The sequence below is a fragment of the Typha latifolia genome, chromosome 1 (assembly GCF_019914945.1).
Source record: "Typha latifolia isolate L0001 chromosome 1, TyphaL0001v2, whole genome shotgun sequence".
NCBI classification, from domain to species: domain Eukaryota; kingdom Viridiplantae; phylum Streptophyta; class Magnoliopsida; order Poales; family Typhaceae; genus Typha; species Typha latifolia.
The window spans coordinates 20,826,193-20,843,893 of record NC_133086.1 but is presented as its reverse complement, the minus strand read 5'-3'; the positions used below and the strand labels follow the sequence as shown (position 1 = coordinate 20,843,893).

The window sequence follows — 17,701 nt, the reverse complement described above, 5'->3', positions numbered from 1 at the left end:
GAACCGAAACACAGAAAAATACCACGAGGGTAATCTCGGAACTATGCATGCAAAAGGACCCGAGAGATTTATTATGCCGCTCGGCTTTCCAGAGTGGGAGGAGAGAAGTGCAAGTCGCGTTGCATGCAGCATAGCCAACGAAGCATCGGGTTTCAACCTAAGCGAGCCACGTAGAGTTAAAGAAGGGTAACGGCCATGGCTCCGGCCACGAACGAAACGGTAACGACTCCTCCTAGGTTTAAAAGCCGTGTGGCAGAAACTTAGAAGCCTCCTTCATGCTGACCACGCCCTCCTCTGCATGCTTCATGACACGAGTTTCTCAGACGCTCTCCTTGCTGTTATATGTGTCAGTGGCCTCTCTTTCTCTCTCTAGTCTTACTCCTACCAAGTTCTATTTAAACCCTCACTCACTCCTCTCACGACATCCTCGTTGCACTGCAAGTATTGCGCTCTCCCTCTAAGATAGTCATCTACCTCGATTCCATTCTACAACGTCCCTTTGGTAAGAGAGAAGAATTCAAATACTAGTACCTTCTTTTCTTGCTTTTTTATAGTCCAAATCTTTCAAAATTGGTATTCATCAGGAAGCAAGTGCAGATCAATGGCTTTACAAGAGGGATCGATGAATAAACTAAAGGTGGGGAAGACAAAAGAGTACCGATTTGGAACCGACACCGAGTTGCTCACCATCGACGGCGAGCCAGCGAAGCTATTCTTATTATGCGGGGAAAGGTTCGAAGCTCCCCAGGCGTTTCGATCGGGCGCGTTCTCGGTTCACATGATAAATGTCAAGGCTAAGCAAATAGCCATGGTGACTTGCATGGTGGGGGATCACCATCACTGGATGCTGGCCAAGGATTCGCTTGTGTTTCGCGTCGAGGCTCAAATGTTCGCCTTCGGGCTGCCTGGCTTCTTCTGTGGGCTCAGATTGCCGAGTGGTAGTAACTCAGATGAGAAGTTAAAGATGTTGGAAGAAATTTTTACGAGGTTTTGCGATTATCGTGATCTTGCTGGGAAAGAAGGTAAATTATTTATTTATTTATTTATTTTTCCGTTCTTATTATTTGTGAAATATTATAATTAGATTTAATAGATAAAATATTTATTTCAGGCTCAGAATTGGATGGTGACCTTAATCAAGATACTAATCCATGGACTCGCGCCGCGTTTAAAGCTAAACCCGACCCAGATGGCAACGAGCTCAATGGAACAGGAAAGATGCAAAGGGCAATAAGGACATCAGCCGTGGTCAAGCTCCTCTCTCGCTCTCTCCTCTCTGGGGCCCTCGACCCCAGCAAGCACGTACAGATGGGCCTACGTGGCTGCCACGTGGGCTTGGCCCTTCCAAGTATGTGGGCTGTGGCCGACCTTTTGGATGCCATCGAAACGGGCCGGGCTCCAATGGGCCGAGAAGGTTTAGCCCATGGACGTGATGGGTTGGGTTCGTGGTGTGTTAATGTGGAGGGGCTAATGTTGCTTCTCAAGGTCATGCGAGCTGCAAGGGAGAAGATGAGGAGTGTAGACAAGAAGAGGTGGCGAGAGGAGGATCCAAGCTAGTTTAAGGTTGTCAAAGGTAGGGGGAGAATTCTTAGCTGATGGTTGTGAGGGGGGGAAATGAGAGTAACGTGAATATTATGTTGCTGGTTTCTTTCTAGTTTGAAGTAACAGAGCATGAGTTTTTATTTTTTATTTTTGTGTTGGGCTAAGATTAATAATTAATCTTGTAGGTCTAGTTCTTATTTTGCTCTTACTTCTAACTTCCGTATTATATGTTAGGGAGGAAAAAGAAAAGTATCATCATTAATTTCAATTAATTGATTATAACTTAATATACGAGAAGAAAAGGTGAATAGCAGAGTAGGAAAGACTCCATAAATCAAACGAAAATAATAGCAACTTATTAAAAATAAGCACTTAACCACAATAAGAAAAAAAAAAAAGTAGGTATTTTAGAAGAAAGATCTTTCGTTTGGTTAATTGTAGCAATAATATAAATATAATAGTATGAGTCTTGAAAAGCTGAGCACTCAACAAAAGAACAAGTCTAGAGAAAAATAGAGACACGCTAATGATAGAGTTCAGTGAATATAATAGAATCATGTGATGAACACATTTGAGCAGATATGTGAATTTAAAAACAAAATCTAAAATAAATAATAAAAAAATAGGAAATAATGTTGGGGGAAATTGTTTTCTAAAAAAAATGAAAACCCCAAAAATGGCAAGGCTATGGTAAATCCTTGCGGAGTTAGAAGAGGGCGAGATAGAACAGAGATCAAGCAAGACATTGTTAACTAGCGTGGATGGGCCGAGACGAGAGGGTCGAGGTGAGTTCCACAATACTCAACACAAACATCAATTACACGAAAAGTTGAGGAGGGATTTGAGACAAGATAGACTACAACAATACAAATGAGAGAGGAGATGCGAGACAGATTGCAACTGAGAAGAAAAGGAGACCAAAGAGAGAGAAGAAAGAGAAGAGAAAGGACGAAAGGATAGAGAGAAGAGGAAGAAAAAGGGCGGATGGGTAAAATTATTCTCCTGCTGTCGGAGCAAGCCACTGGTCGCCAAAGGTGGCAAGGGAAATCCTTTTGACGAAGGGAAGACAATCCAAACCCTAACAGAGCACTCTGCTGGAAAAAATAAATATTATTCTTGTAACATGTATATGTAATAAGGTTTTTAGAAAGAGTAAAAAAGTTGGCAGCAATCAACTAGTATAAGCTTTAGTGGAGGGCCACCCACTACTATGCTCTCAATTGCATTACGCCTTTCATAATGGCGTCTTTTCTTTAATCACCACTATCCTTCACAACTCTTTCTATCTTTGGAGTGCCCTTGCAGCTTTATGGCTTGATTACTACATTTTAAAAAATTTGCTAAAAAATTTTATGTAACCATCGACTCTTTTCCTAATAAAACACAACGCCGCAAGTTCTATTGACATATTTTTGAAATAACTAAAAATTAAATAATGTCATGGCAATTGATTAACTTGTTAGGTAGCATCCTGAAAAATTAGAAAATTTATGGTCCGAAAAGCAGTTCATATGATGACACTTTAAGAATATCCCAGCCGCTCTCTGTTTCTTATTGCAGTTGTAAGGATTGGAAAAAGGGGCCAATACCTTTAAGACTTAGGGGGGCTATGCGTGGTTGTTAGCAACCATCATCGTCCAACAATGTATTCCTTGATCTTTAAGCTTTCTTTGCAACCTATCATTTAACAAAAGCTCGGCTTATAAATAAATGCCACTATTCTAATATAATGATACTTCCACAAAGCAAAGCCAATTTAGAAGGTTAATTAACATAATTCCTCCACAAACGCTTGATATTTAATTGGATTAAGGACAAGTAAAGCATATATATTACATGCAAAAGGCTATGTTCAAAAAGGGAGGGACTGCTCGTGATCAACAACCAAAAGCAAAGTTGAGGACAGAGAAAGGTAGAGAGAGGCAGAGAGAGAAAGAAAGGTGGAGGTAGGGAGACTTAAATATTGCGAGATAAAGGAAGAGAAAGCTGGCAAGACCTTTCCTTTTAAACTACCCATTTCTTCCTCAAAACTCTTAAGAGTATTAGCCTGCAAAAAAGAGAAGCAGAGAGGAAGAGAGAAGAGAGGCATGAAAGGAAGAGTAGTAGGAGGGAATGGAGGAGCGCCAACAGACCTCCTGGTTTGCTTCCCCTCGAGGGCTCACCTCACCTTGATGCCAAAGCCCATTTGTAGCCCATCAAGGCCCACAGATCCCGGAAAACGCCATCCATCTCGGCCCACCAATCGCGGCCAAGCCAGTCCCCTCTTCAGAACCAAGACGAAGCACACCAACTCCGAGATCGACGAGCCAACTTCCCCAAAAGTCACTTGCGCCGGCCAAATCAAAGTGAGACCCAAGTCCAACTCCAGCTCCAGGCCCGTGCCCAGTAGTAGTAGTAGCAGCAGCGGTGGCAAGAACTGGCTCTCTGTGGTAGAGGAGATTGAGAGGCTCCACAAGGAGAGGAAGAAGCCTACATGGCTTGAGGCCCTTGGCATCAAGAAGGACGCCATGCAGTTCCTCAGCGCTCTTCGGGGCCTTCGTTTCGATATGCGGTGCTTTGGATCCTTCCACGGCTCACCCGATTGCACCTCAGATGAAGAAGATGATAAGGAGGATGTGGAAGAAGAGGATGAAGAGGACAAAGAAGTAGAGAGTGGCGGCTCTAACACTATCTTCTCTAAGTGGTTAATGGTGTTGGAGGAGAACCAAGGTGTTGGATTCAACAAAGATATAGAAGAAGAAGAGGAAGAAGAGGAAGAGGAGGAAGAACAAGAAGAAAGAGACGAGTGTCTTGGACCACCTTCTTCTGTGCCACCGCCTAATGCTCTCTTGCTGATGAGGTGTCGATCGGCGCCGGCAAAAGGGTGGTTAAAGGGAGACGGAGGAGAGCAGGGTGGTGAAGGAGAGGAGTTGAGTGCAACTATGCTTAAAGAATTAGATGACAAGGAGAAGGAGAGGCTGGTTTTGATGAGCTATGCTCCTGACTTCTTTAAGGTGTCAATGGATATTGCCAAGGAGACTTGGGTGGTTGGGAGCACGGATCCATTGGGGAGGTGTCGGAGCTGGAAGAGATGATGAACGAGGAAAGTGGTAGTGATCAGTGATCGATCCACTTGATGTGTATAGAGTTGGTGTGTGGTATATAAGTCTCTTCCTAATATCCTATAATCTTATCACTTCTCGTTGTGGAGAATATGTTTTTGTGAATCGATTATTTTTCACTTTGTATGTTGTTTTATTTTTATTTTTCCTTTCTTCTGTCAAGAAATCTAAGATATAGAGAAGAATAATATTTGAGTTGATTTGAAATTCTACTCGTACAAAATATCCAATGAGCATTATTTTCTTTCTGTCTCGTAGTGCAAAAGGTAAAGAGTTAACTGAAAACTACGGGCTGCGTTTGCTCTTTGTTTTGAATAGTAACAAGGATACATGCATAAAGACGTACAGGCTGGCTTAGTGGTTGGTTGTAGAAACTTTTTGGAAAGGAAGATGCCGCTTCGCTGCGAGCACATCCAGGCAGGAAAAAGGATGCTAGCTGTGTTAAGTACAGGCAGATGATATCAAAAGGCTATTCAGCAAACATATAATTCAGTGTCCGTTAAAGAAGAGCAACTGCTTTTTAGCATTGAAGAGAACAGAGACAGATGATAACTGAAGAAATTGCTAGACTGAGATGTCTTCTGGCAGTAACCTAATTTACAACTTCGGAAACGAGAGAAAACCAGACGAAAATAAGAAACGAGTACAGAATATGTTTGTAAAGACAATTCTTAAGATGTGCAGGAAAATGTAGCAGAAATCTTTGCAAGTAGACTTTCATTACAGATTGCTGATATGTCTGAAGCATCTGCTGCAAATGGTGGAATGACTTTGGGAGGAGCAAAAAGTGATGAAAGTTGTATATAGCAGCAGGATGTGCAGCAATGTTTCTAGAAAAGAAGTATCACATGAATATTAATATTCTTGCTCATCTAAAATGAAGGGAGAAAATTAATGCACTTAAATTTGCTTTTTGGTATCAGTTGCTATTGTGGGGGAAATAAAGAGCCTTCGGGAAGTGATAAAATTCAAAGGCAACTTTCATACATGAAAGTTGATGTATAATTCAATCAAGTAAACCGACCAAATTTTATAACCTGATATAATCTATAACAAAATGAACAAGGGGAATAACACAACAACATCAAAGATCAAAGAACACCATGGACAACCCACAGTTGTAAGTTCATGACGAAAATTCTTGCTAAGTGATGTATGACATGGTATTCTCAAAGATCTTGCCAAGACACTGAATTGAATTGCATTCAATAGTAAAGGAGGTTATAGCAGGCAAGATAGGGCCTACCTTTTAGCTCTTTCTCTTGATAATTTTAGTTTCTGGTAAATCACCTGAAACACAAACAAGTACCATTCTTCATGGTGACATAAGAGCAAACACTTTCAACAACACAAACGCGACAAAAAAGCAAGTAAATGATGGTACTAATACTTAAAAAAGAAGCATTACCTTCAGATAAGACTAAAATGAAGTGTTAGAAATAACAGGGGGGCGGTTATTTGGATGCTCTGCTCACATCCATCATTATTGCATCAGCTAACTGTGACGCATCATATTCCACACCAAAGCATCTCACAGTCTCCAAGTTAGGATCCAACAGATACCTGAAAATTATAGTAGTCGAGTCTTCTTAAACATGAATGCAATCTTCTATTAAAGAATCTATTAGTTCTAGAATATGGTCTAAAAGAAACACATTACATATTGTGTGAGCATTCGACAAGGTAATCTTGACCTATTTCATCAAACTTCTTGAAGTAAACACGGTATTCCTGTGCAATCTGTCTTACAGCAGCAATAGGTCCTGTTAGTCCTATTATTCTTGGGTCAAGTTCTGCAATCACAATGAAGAAAGAACTTTTCAAATTTCCATCATGAATATGTATTGCTCAGTTTGAACATTTAAAGAGAATAACAAGTCGATAAATCCCCAACTAACCTTCAAGGTATGCCTTGAGTTGAGCAGGTGAATCCCGTTGAGGATCAATTGTGATAAAAACTGGTGTAATCTTAAGATCGTATTTACATTCTGTAAATGATAAAGTTAAATCATGAAATCATCATTAGATAAAATGAAGGGAAGAAAAGTAGGAAAGTGCAAGGCAAAATCACAATTTGTGAGGCTCATTTGAAACTATACATAAGGCAAACTTGACAGCATCAGTTTTCTAAAACATTGATTTTGTGAAAGGGAATCCACTCCTTTTCTTGCTTATTGGTATTGATACAACTTCAAAAACCAAACATATAAATCTCCATCGGATAATGCTTAACAACGATATCTTGGAAGAAACTCCAACTTGACAAAAGGAGTAATAGACTACAAATGAATTGGAAGATTCTATCAAATTGATCACATGTTAAAGGATTGTCAACTTGCTGGCCAAGATTCAAGGCCAGCCTGATTCAAAATGGTGGAGCTAAGAAGACTTGGGCCCAGCCTACCTCACCAGACAGAAACTAAGATAATGTTCATCCTAAGGTGGACCAGACAAGTTGGACCTCAGTTCATTCTCGGGCACAACATCTAAGCATGAGCACCACCACACTACATGTTTCAAACACTGTAGATTGAACTCATAAACCACTAAACTATGTACAAATATGTGTGTGCGTCTATGTGTATGAATATTACACAGTCATACATTTTCCACCTACCATTTCTATTTTCTAAGTGAATCCATCTGGACTGTGCAGGCTGGCCCAAGGAACCTACTGATAGTCTTAAACATAACCCATTGTACATAATTATTGAATGACTGATGTTTCTCCTAAAATATAACCTTTTTTTTAAAAAAGAAAAAGGAAAGAAACAAAAACCAATTGTCGTTCCAACAAGTTTCTATGACAGGAAAAGGAAAATTACTCCACCTAATATGTTGATAGCTTCGGTGATCTTTTGAATTTCTCCTGGTCCAACATCAGGGCAAGAAGTATAGCCAAAGTACATCAGTGTCCATTTCCCTCGAAGGTTTGACTCGGTCACCAAATTATTCTTTGTATCATATAGCCTAAATGGCCCACCAATTGCAGGTCTGTTGATATTACGTACTTCAGATGTAGTACTTTGTTGTGATTCTGTAGAAGACAAATACCTTAAGAGACTAATCACTAACCACAGAGAAATCCGTCTAGGGAAAGGGCATTAGTTGCAAGTGAGATGTATCAGCACAACTAAAATGAGTACATAAGCAACAAAGATCTACCTAGTTATTAATTGATAAATATATAGAACCATAAGAGAGTTGCAAACTTGTAGTACATACTACACACATTATAAATGAAATTAATACATTGAAAATTTGAAATAGATCATATCTTTACTACCCTGCATTGACAAAATAAGATTGCCTGCTGTAAAATAAGGATCTTTTAATCAGCATAAGCATAAAGGATGAGCTGAAATCAGAGTACTCATATCATCTGAAGCATAAAAAATTATTAACGAGTCATGAGAGATCAAAGGTCCTGCCAATGGACACCAGCGCTTTCTTATTTTTTCAAATCGAACACACAGAAACAGTAGATGAGCTTTAGTTCAGAATGTTATCCAGTGTACCACATTTGTAAGGTCAACTATATTTTGATATCTCAAGCAACTGTTCTAACAATTTATCTTTTCTCTGAAGAATAGTTGCTTCTTCGAAGATAATGCTGAGTCGAAATGATAAATATAGCCTGGGGATGGACTATCAGAGGACAGTTATTTGAATACCTTTATTTATGGATCTTCATTTGATATCATATAAATCGCCATAAAAGAAATCCTCAATATGAGATCCCTTGTGCAATAATTAGAAAGAAGCAGTTGTAGCATATTTTCATCTAAGATACATTAACATTTCAAGATATTATCAAAAGTCTAGATCATGCAATTTAATTCAACTATGATAATTACAGATCAGTAAGAATACTTTCAACAAAGAACAAGAAACCTGCATTGTATAAGACAAATGGAAAGAGACCTTTTGAAGTTGCTCGCCTCTCATCATTAAAGTGGATCAATGTGCCTGCTCCAGCAATGACCAATATAGCTGTGGGCTGCAAGAACAAAATTTGCTCAACTATACCATGCAATTCATAAGATCTAGTTCATAAAATTATTTTGCGTGTCCTGTAGATTAACTATATGGAAGGACAGAAAATTATGGATGCACAATTGCAAATAAGAATGAATCTTGAGGTACTCTATAGACAACATACAATAACATAACGTCTCCATGATTGAGAATCTGACAAATTGTTATCTTCATAATGCTGTCTTGCCAGCTTTTGATCCTTGTGGTGTGTTCCATTAGAATAACTCCGAGATTGGAAGATTCGTAAAGGATAGGACCTACAACATTGATAATTACCCTCCCACCATTAGCAGTCACACTATAAAAGGGTTAAGAGAAATATAACTTGAAATGAAATTCTTTCTCTCAGTAAAACGGGCATTGATTGCTTAAAACTAAAATATTTTTGTCACAGTCAAAATTTATTGAACATATGTGCGCGAAGAAGATTTCAATATATCCATTAGGTTCCTGTTAAAAAGGGCGAGTAAGGTTTCTAGAAATATGTCTCATAATATCAAAGAAGTAGATATATAAATGATCACCCTATGTATAGCAAAAAAGACAGCTGATACGGACTAATTATAACAACTTCTTATACGTTTGCTTGGGTTAGTCTGAATTTGAAGCCTCGCCTCATAGTTTTAGATCGACATTGAAATGATACAGGTGGAAGCAGGCAGAACCCTCCTAAAAAGGCATGCCAGTGGCAAACTTATAATATGCACTAATAGGAGACCATTAATTAAAAGTACCCTGAATTCATAGAGAAGCATATAAAACAAGAAAGTTAAAATACAGGCTCGGGAATTAAGACAAACACATGGTCGGCACCATCGAAGCATCCAAGGAACCACCAGTAATGAAACCCAGAGAGGAAAATTACCGAGTCGGTCGAGAAGTCGTAGAGGAAGCTCTCAATCCATAACGGAGGGCGAGCCCGACAAGTCGAGACCTTAGCATGATCACGAGGGGAGAGCATACGAAGGCCAAGTTACCAGCGATTCAAAAATGGGTATTCTGCGGCAGAGCAATCAATTGGAAAGGGCTCAAATTTCCTTCTCCAGCTAAGATTAGAGAAAGAATAAAGAGAAACTATTTGGAGCTGGGAGGTGGAGAAGAAGGCATGGAGCAGGGAGAAGAGGAGAAGGACATTTTGGGACTTCGAGAACGCAAGCTTGGGACGCGGTATGCATGTTAACATTTATGGGATTTTTATATAATTGCCACTGAAAATATTTTACTGAAAACTTTTAAAATACTTGCCACCGAAGATTTAACTAATCATTATTATAACTGAACTTAAATACTATAAGACTATTTTGCTCTTACAAAAATAATTTACTGATAAATATTTTATGCTCTAAAATTCAAGGGTGAAGAGTACTTTAATACTTTGCATATATTTATTAACTTAAATAACTTATATGTTTAGAATATTTTCCGAAAAACCTAACTGTAATGGCAATTCTAAAAGAGTTCAATTATTAACATTGCACCAAGACTTCGGTAGCAATAAGGTAGGCTACTAGACATACAACAAAGGAATTACATCAACATGTGAATTGAAACTGATTCTTCCATGCTGCATTGTCGACGATATTAATCACCTGATTAGTAATCATCAAAATTATTAAGTCAATCACACTTATCAAAAAATCAACCGAACTACTGATTGTATTACTAATAAGAGTAGGAGGCTAGACTTCCGGTTTACTTGGGATGGGGGATATTTGATTGAGCTTATCGATATTTTGGTTTTGAATATCTCCAGAGACTTTTTGTAACCATTTTGTCAATTTATAAAAAATTTCTTCTTTTAAAAAAAATAATAAGACTTGCATGAAGGCTTGGCCCAGTTAATAAGACTTGCTGTCCAAGGAAAGCCAAGTTAAAAGGCCCATCTGAAGGCCCATTTAGTACAAGACCACCGTTTGTTTTGCTTTAATCTTCGGACTCGCAGCCGAGGACTAGACTTTGCAATGGGTCCAAGAAAGTACATAGCACGGGAAACATGGACCAAGTCAGCAAGTTGCTGGATTCCCAGTCCAAAGAAGCGCCCTACCAGGTATCAACTGGACCTACCTCTGTGTACCAAATTGGAAGCTCCACCAATGCTTCAGCACAAAAGCCAAGCCCTATACTTTGGAGTTCTGAGACAAGCCCTTATATTTATGAAGGATACTATACGAAAACATTATGATGATCACTGGACCACCCGCGGGTGAAGTTTTATATCTATCGACGATCAATAAAATAATATCTATTTGCTTAACATTTTACTAAAAAAATATTTTTTTTAACTATTTATATAATAAATTTAGTATGAAATATTACCTAGATTTTCTAGGTCGATAATTTTCTACTTTTTATATTGGAAGAAAGAAATTCTAGATGATCGTGAATGTGAATATGAGACTGGAATAAGATCTATAAATTTTAGAATAAAAATATACGATTTTGATGTGGGGTCTACTAAGAAGTAATAGTATTTTAAGGAAAAAATTCTTAGAAAGAAAGATACTATGCGAAATTTTAAAAGGTCTTAAAATTTGCCTCTTTAGCCGGACTTCTAGCTAGTATTATCGGCTTCTATGTGGTGTGGGCCCTTTATACATAAGAGAAGAACATCAATCACCTCACGGGATTCGTAGTTCATCTTAACAGTTGGTTCATCGGAGCTAAAGTTGTTAAAAGGAGGGGGAAAAAAGAGAGAAAGAAAAGCCCCGGCAATTGCAGCTTTAGACTCTGGCATAGACCAAGTTTGAGCCAACACTGGTTGCTTATGAAGACATCAAACCTAGTAAAAGGACGAGCAGGAGATTATAAAAAGCAAGCTGTTAGTGGTGAAGGGTAGGAGGTAACTATCAACTTAGGATAACTTTATTCATGCCTGTCCAAATGACCCTACCAAAATTAGTGCATCCTAAAACTTGTAGACATACTACAAATGGGTCCATATTACTCAGCCACTAACTGTACATGGAGTTAAAAGCTGTTCCATGGTAAGAAAACCACCAGGATATATGATTCATGGATTAAATTTTGGAAAGAGCTGCAGAAAGTCTGAGGACTTTCTAGGCTCAAGCACTAGTCTTATCATCCTCGTATACAGAATAATAATAATAATAATAATAATAATAATAATAAAATTATTTACAGGAGATATTAAGTATTTCCAAAGACCTCTCTCTCTCTCTCTCGCGCTGCCCAACGAGGTGGATCACAGATTCGCGCAGGGCGGAGCTGAGGAGGGTGGGTAATTCAAATTCTACCATAGTTGGGCCCCACATAGATTATTTATTATAAAAAACATTATAAAATATTATTATAAAATAACAAAAACTATTATAATACGATTATAATAGTTTTTTTGATGCTTAACAATTATATATATATATATATATATATATATATATACATTAAGAATATTTTATAAGCTGATTTATATAAATCTATTGGTGTATTACTAGCAACAACCGTTGGAGGGCTGCCTATATATCCAACTTATGTTTCGAAAATAATTAGCCCTTATATCTAGTCTATAAAATAGAGACCTTGCTTCCCTAATATGTTTTAAACGGTCATCAAGAATGGTTTTGTACCTTAGCTAGCTAACAAATTCTTATGCTCGTCTTAAAAAAATCTTATCTACATATCTAACATGCCAAAAGGACGAAAGTGCATGTGGGAGATCTATATATAGATGGTCATCTATGCTAGTCATAGATTTATACATGTAGATGATGTAGTTCCGAACTTTTGATGGGGTCCAACGTTTTGGATATATTGAATAAGTATTTAAGAAGAAAAATCCCAATCAAGTAAAGAGAAAAATTTACTCCACTCCCGTAATTGGTCTTCGAGGACGGACGACCGGTCAAACTTACCGGTGGGGGTGACAAGTAGTTCATTCTAAGTCGGCCCACGTTATTGCATATTTGCAGGTGTGGCAGCTAGTGATTGGCGTAGTACGATATATATTTTTTTTAGATAGCGGTGGATCGTGCATTGACCGACCAATCCGGAAGGCCGTTGGATCGATCAACGGGCAGAAAAGAGTCATGGTCGAGATTGGCTAATCGGTCAAATTACTCTTCTAACACGACCAAGGTACGCTTGTTAGCGGCTATATGCCAGCCTTTGGTTGCATTTGAGTTGAGGTTTTAGGCGAGACTTGCATTAATTACCAGCAATTAGTGAAATAAAACAAACCGAAACAATGCTGCTAATGATCGGAATTATCTACGAGAGATATTAGTATTTCCAGCAAAATGGTGGAGATATATCATTCTGCAACAGAGAGATTATAGATTTAAGCAAACGAAGCAAATTAAACAATGTTGCTAATGGTTGCAACAATCTCATGCTTAGTTCAACTAATAAATACAGCAGGAATCATAGGAAGAGAGAGAGAGAGAGTACCAGCTATAAAGCTAGGGGTTATGGCTAGGTCAGAAGCCAAGTCGGTGGGAACAAATTGGTTCAAATGGATCCACCAAACAGATTCACCAACATTGAACTAATCCCATTGAAAAGATAGAAGAAAGGATAAGGGTGGTTCATGGTGATTATTAACTAATGACAAGACTTATAAGAGGGACGGGGGAAGCCCATTACCCAAAAACACACGTAACTCAAAATATGGCTAGCATTTACAAGCCTAATCAGTAAAGTGATAGGCTTTACAGTAAATATAGGAGATCAAGATAGACAGCATAGAAGAAAGAAAAATGATATAATTTTCAACCAGGGTTTGTACATGCTCTTTCACCGTTGTTGACGTGAAGCATGAAGTCTGCTTCAATGACCAAGGCTGTGATACACAGGGGGCGTAAAACCAAGTCAAGCTTAAATTGAAAAAAAAAATTTTAAGCTATCATGATCGAATTGAAATTATTTTAATTAGACTTAATTTTGAGCTGATAATTAAGCTGAAGCTGAAGGCTCGCTCAAGATACATAACAATTCAGGTAAGTAAATTTAAAAATATAATAGAAGTATAATATAATATAAAAAATATTGCTTATATATATATATATTATACTTATTTCGAGTCTTTAAGCTTACTTGATAGAATCATTTCATAATCAAAGTTGGCTCGAAATTATTTTTAAACTTATTTTGAAGATCAAGTTTGATCTAGTTTATTTTTTAGTCGAACTTAATCTAATCTTATCGAGCTGACTCAAGCCTGCTTGATCAGCACTAGTGATACAGTGATTGCTGATGCAAAGGAGCACTTCAGGAAGGGTGAAAGCTTCGGCAACAAGAGTAGAAACGAATCAAAGGAAGCCACTCTGAGTATAATTGGGAAGCCCGAATATGCACCCCACCCGGCTCGTTGTTCTAGTATTCGATAATAGAATAGATCCTGGCTGATCACATCACAAGTCATTGGAAGTTCCCTCCTCTAAGATCTGGAGATGATCAAATCACAGGCACTGCAACGAATGAAAATGAGGGGAAGTACTTGTGTATGGGACTTGGGGTATGCTGTTCGACCTTATCTTGGGCTTAATTACTTGTTTGTGCAGTTCTTTTTGCAATACAACATGAAAAAGAGCTGCTTGAAGGTGAATGTCTTCGGAGGGGATAGGGAATTAGAAAATTGTGTGTTGTTGTTAGCTATTACCAAATTATTGATTCGTATTTAAGTTTTAGTTAAAATGTATTGTACTCAAATTTAGTTGTGGTAAACAGTGATGTAGTTTAAATTGCAATATAGTAAACAGTGATCATTTTGTGACAGCATATATTACAAGATATTTGCTATTTTTGCTTCAATATTTGCATCTACTTAATTGAGACAGACGACGGAGCCCGGCTCGACCCACGTGGGGTCGAAATTGAGCATGTCAAAAGCTCGGAGTTGTGACTATGCCAAAAGCCATGGCGATGGGAGCAAATTGTGTAAATAGCTCCAGCAAACAGACCCACCAACGATGAATCAATCCCATTGAAAGATAAAAGAAAGCATAAGGGTGGTTCACAGAGTCAGGTGTACTGACAGTTAGATAATTACAAGAAGAGGATCCATCCTGGATTCCTGGTCTTCTAAAAACCTTACTATTTAATGGCGATTTCATGACTGCTGGGAACCAGCTTCATCAATGAATCGGGTGCCAAAGTACAGAACTATTTCCTTCCCTTTGTGTGGCTGTAGTAAAGAAAAGGTCAACTTAATAGAGAGAAATTAGGAAAGGTTAATTACTTGTCTTATTGGCACTTTCCACTTTATTTACTGCACACCCATCCTTGAACTTTCTTCTCAACTAACAGTTCACCCCCCCCCTTTAATTAACGCTTTCTTATGTCTGTTTGCTTGCTTAATTAATAATTAATCCCAACTCTATCGTCTATACGCACTTCGTTATGCTCACCCCCATAATTTACCAATTCAACCCCCTCCCTCTCTCTCACTCTCTATATATTAATATCTTTTTACAACTTTGACAGACAGAGCCTACCACCCATCGCCAGAGCGCTGGCCCACACACTTTGCAATCTCTGGAGGATCTTTCAAGTGGAAACGTGAGCTGAAGCCGCCCTCCCTTTCATACACATTGAGCTAAGCTACAAGAAGCACCTTCTTTGTCCCCCCTCCGTCCCGTTCTCTCTTCTCTCCTCCCTCTTTTTTTCTTCCTCCCCCTTTTGCCATCACTCTCTCTTTCTAAAACACTCTTTTTTAGAATGATCTGATCGATTTCCATCTTCTCTCCACTTGCTTTCTTCCTCTTTCTTTCTATCTCGCTTTGTCCAAAGTATGGATTCGGGCAACAGCGGCAGCATCCAGTCGTCAAGCGGGGGCGGAGACGAGGAGTTCGACTCCCGCTTCTTCCACTCTTCCCCCCAACCGCAATCCCAACCCCAACCCCAACCCCAACACCAACACCAACACCAACACCAACCCCAACAACTTCCCAACTCCTTCGACTCCCTCTCCTACCTCAACGCTTCTTCTCTCCTCCCCACGAACCCATCTCCCTTACCTCGCCCTCCTCTCCTCTTCACCAATTCCTCCTCCTCCTCCTCCTCATCCATCGTCTCCCAGTCCATGGGCGTTGCCTCAAATCTCGCTGCTGCTTCTACTACCAACACCATCGTTAACGCTCCGCGGAGCTCCAAGAAGAGGTCCCGTGCCTCGCGGCGCGCCCCCACCACGGTGCTGACCACTGACACGTCCAATTTCCGCGCCATGGTCCAAGAATTCACTGGCATCCCCTCTCCCCCTTTCGCCCCTTCCCCGATCCCCCGCGCCCGCTTCGACCACCTCTTCGCTGCCTCCTCCCCCTCCTCCTCCCTCCTTCGTCCCTTCGCCCACAAGCTCCAACCCAATCCCAATTCCAACCCTAATCCCAACCCTAACTCTACCTCTCTAATTGATGCTGTTGCTATTACTACAAACAATATCTCTCACCCTAACCACTCTCAGGCTCTCCTCAACATCCAAAGTCCATCACTCCTCACCTACCAATCCCTGCTCCAATCCCAACTCAATCCCCAGTACAACATCGGCAACGTGCTTTCCTTCGGGTCCAGGCCGCCTCCGACCATGGTCGCCTCGTCGTCCTCGGCCGAGTTCGGACCGGGGGAGATCGGACTCCTCCCGAGCGGGCTAATTGGGTCCGACGGGTTGCGATCAGACCCGGTCGAGCAGCACCAATTGAGGCCGGTGGTCGCCAGCTTCAGTGGCGGCGCTCCGCAGCCGAGGGTGAGCGGCTGCAATGTAGAGAAGGGGCCGGAGAGCGTGGCGGCGACGACGAGAGGCGAAGGTATGGTGGAGTCTTGGATATGTTCTTCTGATTAGAACTAGAGAAGACGATCGTAGATGGTATGGTAGGAATAGGAATACTCTCGTTGTTATTGCTACTGAGAATTATGAGGTCTATCAGTGAGTTACTATACTTTAACTCTCTTCTCTTTCTTCATATATGCATGTATATAGGTTTACCGTCGTCTTTGTGAGCTAGATCTCCTTATCTTTATACTTCTACAAAGACACGTTCGATAACATTTCTCTTGCGGGTATTCTCGTATACTCTTCTTCTCTCTCTTAGACATTGTTGCACTATTGTGGTGCAAGGCCTAAATTAGAGAGAGAGAGAGAGAGAGAGAGAGAGAGAGAGAGAGAGAGAGAGAGAGAGAGAGAGAGAGAGGTAGGAATTGTTTACATGGGTATGGTCCGAATAATTATAGTTTCTTTGGTTAATGGTGTGGGGAGTGATTGGTGGCGAGATTTCGGAGATCGTTAGCCGCCAAAATCTTTAAATTAGAGTATGAAGATACGTATATATACATACAGAAAGACCCACGAAGGGAAAGTCTTCTAACTGCTCCAACCCAATAAACAAACAGCTGCATCAGCAGCCATATCTTGAGAAGAACTGATGAAAGAAATATAATAGACGTAGTGATCATTAGGCTGATGGTCTTATTTTATTTTTACTACGAGGAACAATGAGGGCCACGAATTACCTTGTGATTCAAATGCTTGCATGTGTCCTGGAGTTATTAATTACTTGATTTTGTGGCTCATTCAGCTGCAGTAAAAGCAGGCATTTGCCCTAGGAATAGTCTTTTTGTCTATTTCTTGAGAGGGACATATTCCTTGGGAATAACAGGAAGGATGCAGATTTCTTTCCCTCCCTTCCCTTCTCTCTCTAAGGATCGCTTCTACTTTTTAGAATGATCTCGGAGATGATTAGCCATGGGTTTCTGGGATGTAGAGCAAAGAGGTAAAAAGGTAGTGAGAAATTGCAACAACTCTTTTTTTACTATTATTATTCTTTTAAAAAAAAAATTGGTTGATAATTACAAAAGTAGGAATGATTTGGTGTGAGATCTTTGGGGGTGTGGAGGGGTCTTTGAGGTGTGACATGTGACCCTTGTAAGTATTGTATTGAAATCATGGCCACCCATGGCAGGGGAATAATCTGTTCTCTAGCAATGATGGCTTTCCCTCTTCCTCTCAGAAGAGTCATGTGAGGGAGACTGCTTAGGGGCTGCTTAAAGGAATAGGAATGGGGCCTCCCCCGCTC

At 39.8% G+C, this 17,701-nt stretch overlaps 4 protein-coding genes across 6 annotated transcripts; 3 read left to right on the top strand and 1 right to left on the bottom strand.

Annotated features, from left to right (window-relative positions):
• The first annotated feature begins 601 nt into the window (after positions 1-601).
• LOC140796841 (uncharacterized) lies at positions 602-1,557 on the top strand. Its single transcript, XM_073150026.1, has 2 exons — positions 602-1,022; positions 1,112-1,557. The coding sequence occupies exons 1-2, from the start codon at positions 602-604 to the stop codon at positions 1,555-1,557; spliced, it is 867 nt and encodes a 288-aa protein (XP_073006127.1).
• Positions 1,558-1,676: 119 nt separating this feature from the next.
• Positions 1,677-10,016, bottom strand: LOC140792123 (protein SCO1 homolog 2, mitochondrial). Of its 3 annotated transcripts, none has more exons than XM_073142972.1 (9): positions 9,547-10,016; positions 8,806-8,938; positions 8,568-8,643; positions 7,474-7,680; positions 6,542-6,631; positions 6,304-6,436; positions 6,052-6,206; positions 5,890-5,933; positions 1,677-3,219 (listed from the first exon to the last, which is right to left on the bottom strand). In XM_073142972.1, the coding sequence occupies exons 1-7, from the start codon at positions 9,621-9,623 to the stop codon at positions 6,098-6,100; spliced, it is 825 nt and encodes a 274-aa protein (XP_072999073.1). In that variant the 5' UTR covers positions 9,624-10,016; the 3' UTR covers positions 1,677-3,219; positions 5,890-5,933; positions 6,052-6,097. The 3 variants fall into 3 exon arrangements, with proteins under 3 accessions (XP_072999073.1, XP_072999067.1, XP_072999079.1); XM_073142966.1 differs by lacking the exon at positions 1,677-3,219 and adding an exon at positions 5,143-5,473; XM_073142978.1 differs by lacking the exons at positions 1,677-3,219; positions 7,474-7,680 and adding an exon at positions 5,143-5,473.
• LOC140792115 (uncharacterized) lies at positions 3,431-4,850 on the top strand. The gene has a single exon (XM_073142955.1). The coding sequence runs from the start codon at positions 3,630-3,632 to the stop codon at positions 4,614-4,616; it is 987 nt and encodes a 328-aa protein (XP_072999056.1). The 5' UTR covers positions 3,431-3,629; the 3' UTR covers positions 4,617-4,850.
• A 5,107-nt stretch (positions 10,017-15,123) lies between the features above and the next one.
• LOC140780440 (uncharacterized) lies at positions 15,124-16,674 on the top strand. The gene has a single exon (XM_073126006.1). It carries the CDS (start codon positions 15,427-15,429, stop codon positions 16,468-16,470), a length of 1,044 nt encoding a protein of 347 aa, XP_072982107.1. The 5' UTR covers positions 15,124-15,426; the 3' UTR covers positions 16,471-16,674.
• The last annotated feature ends 1,027 nt before the right edge of the window (positions 16,675-17,701 follow it).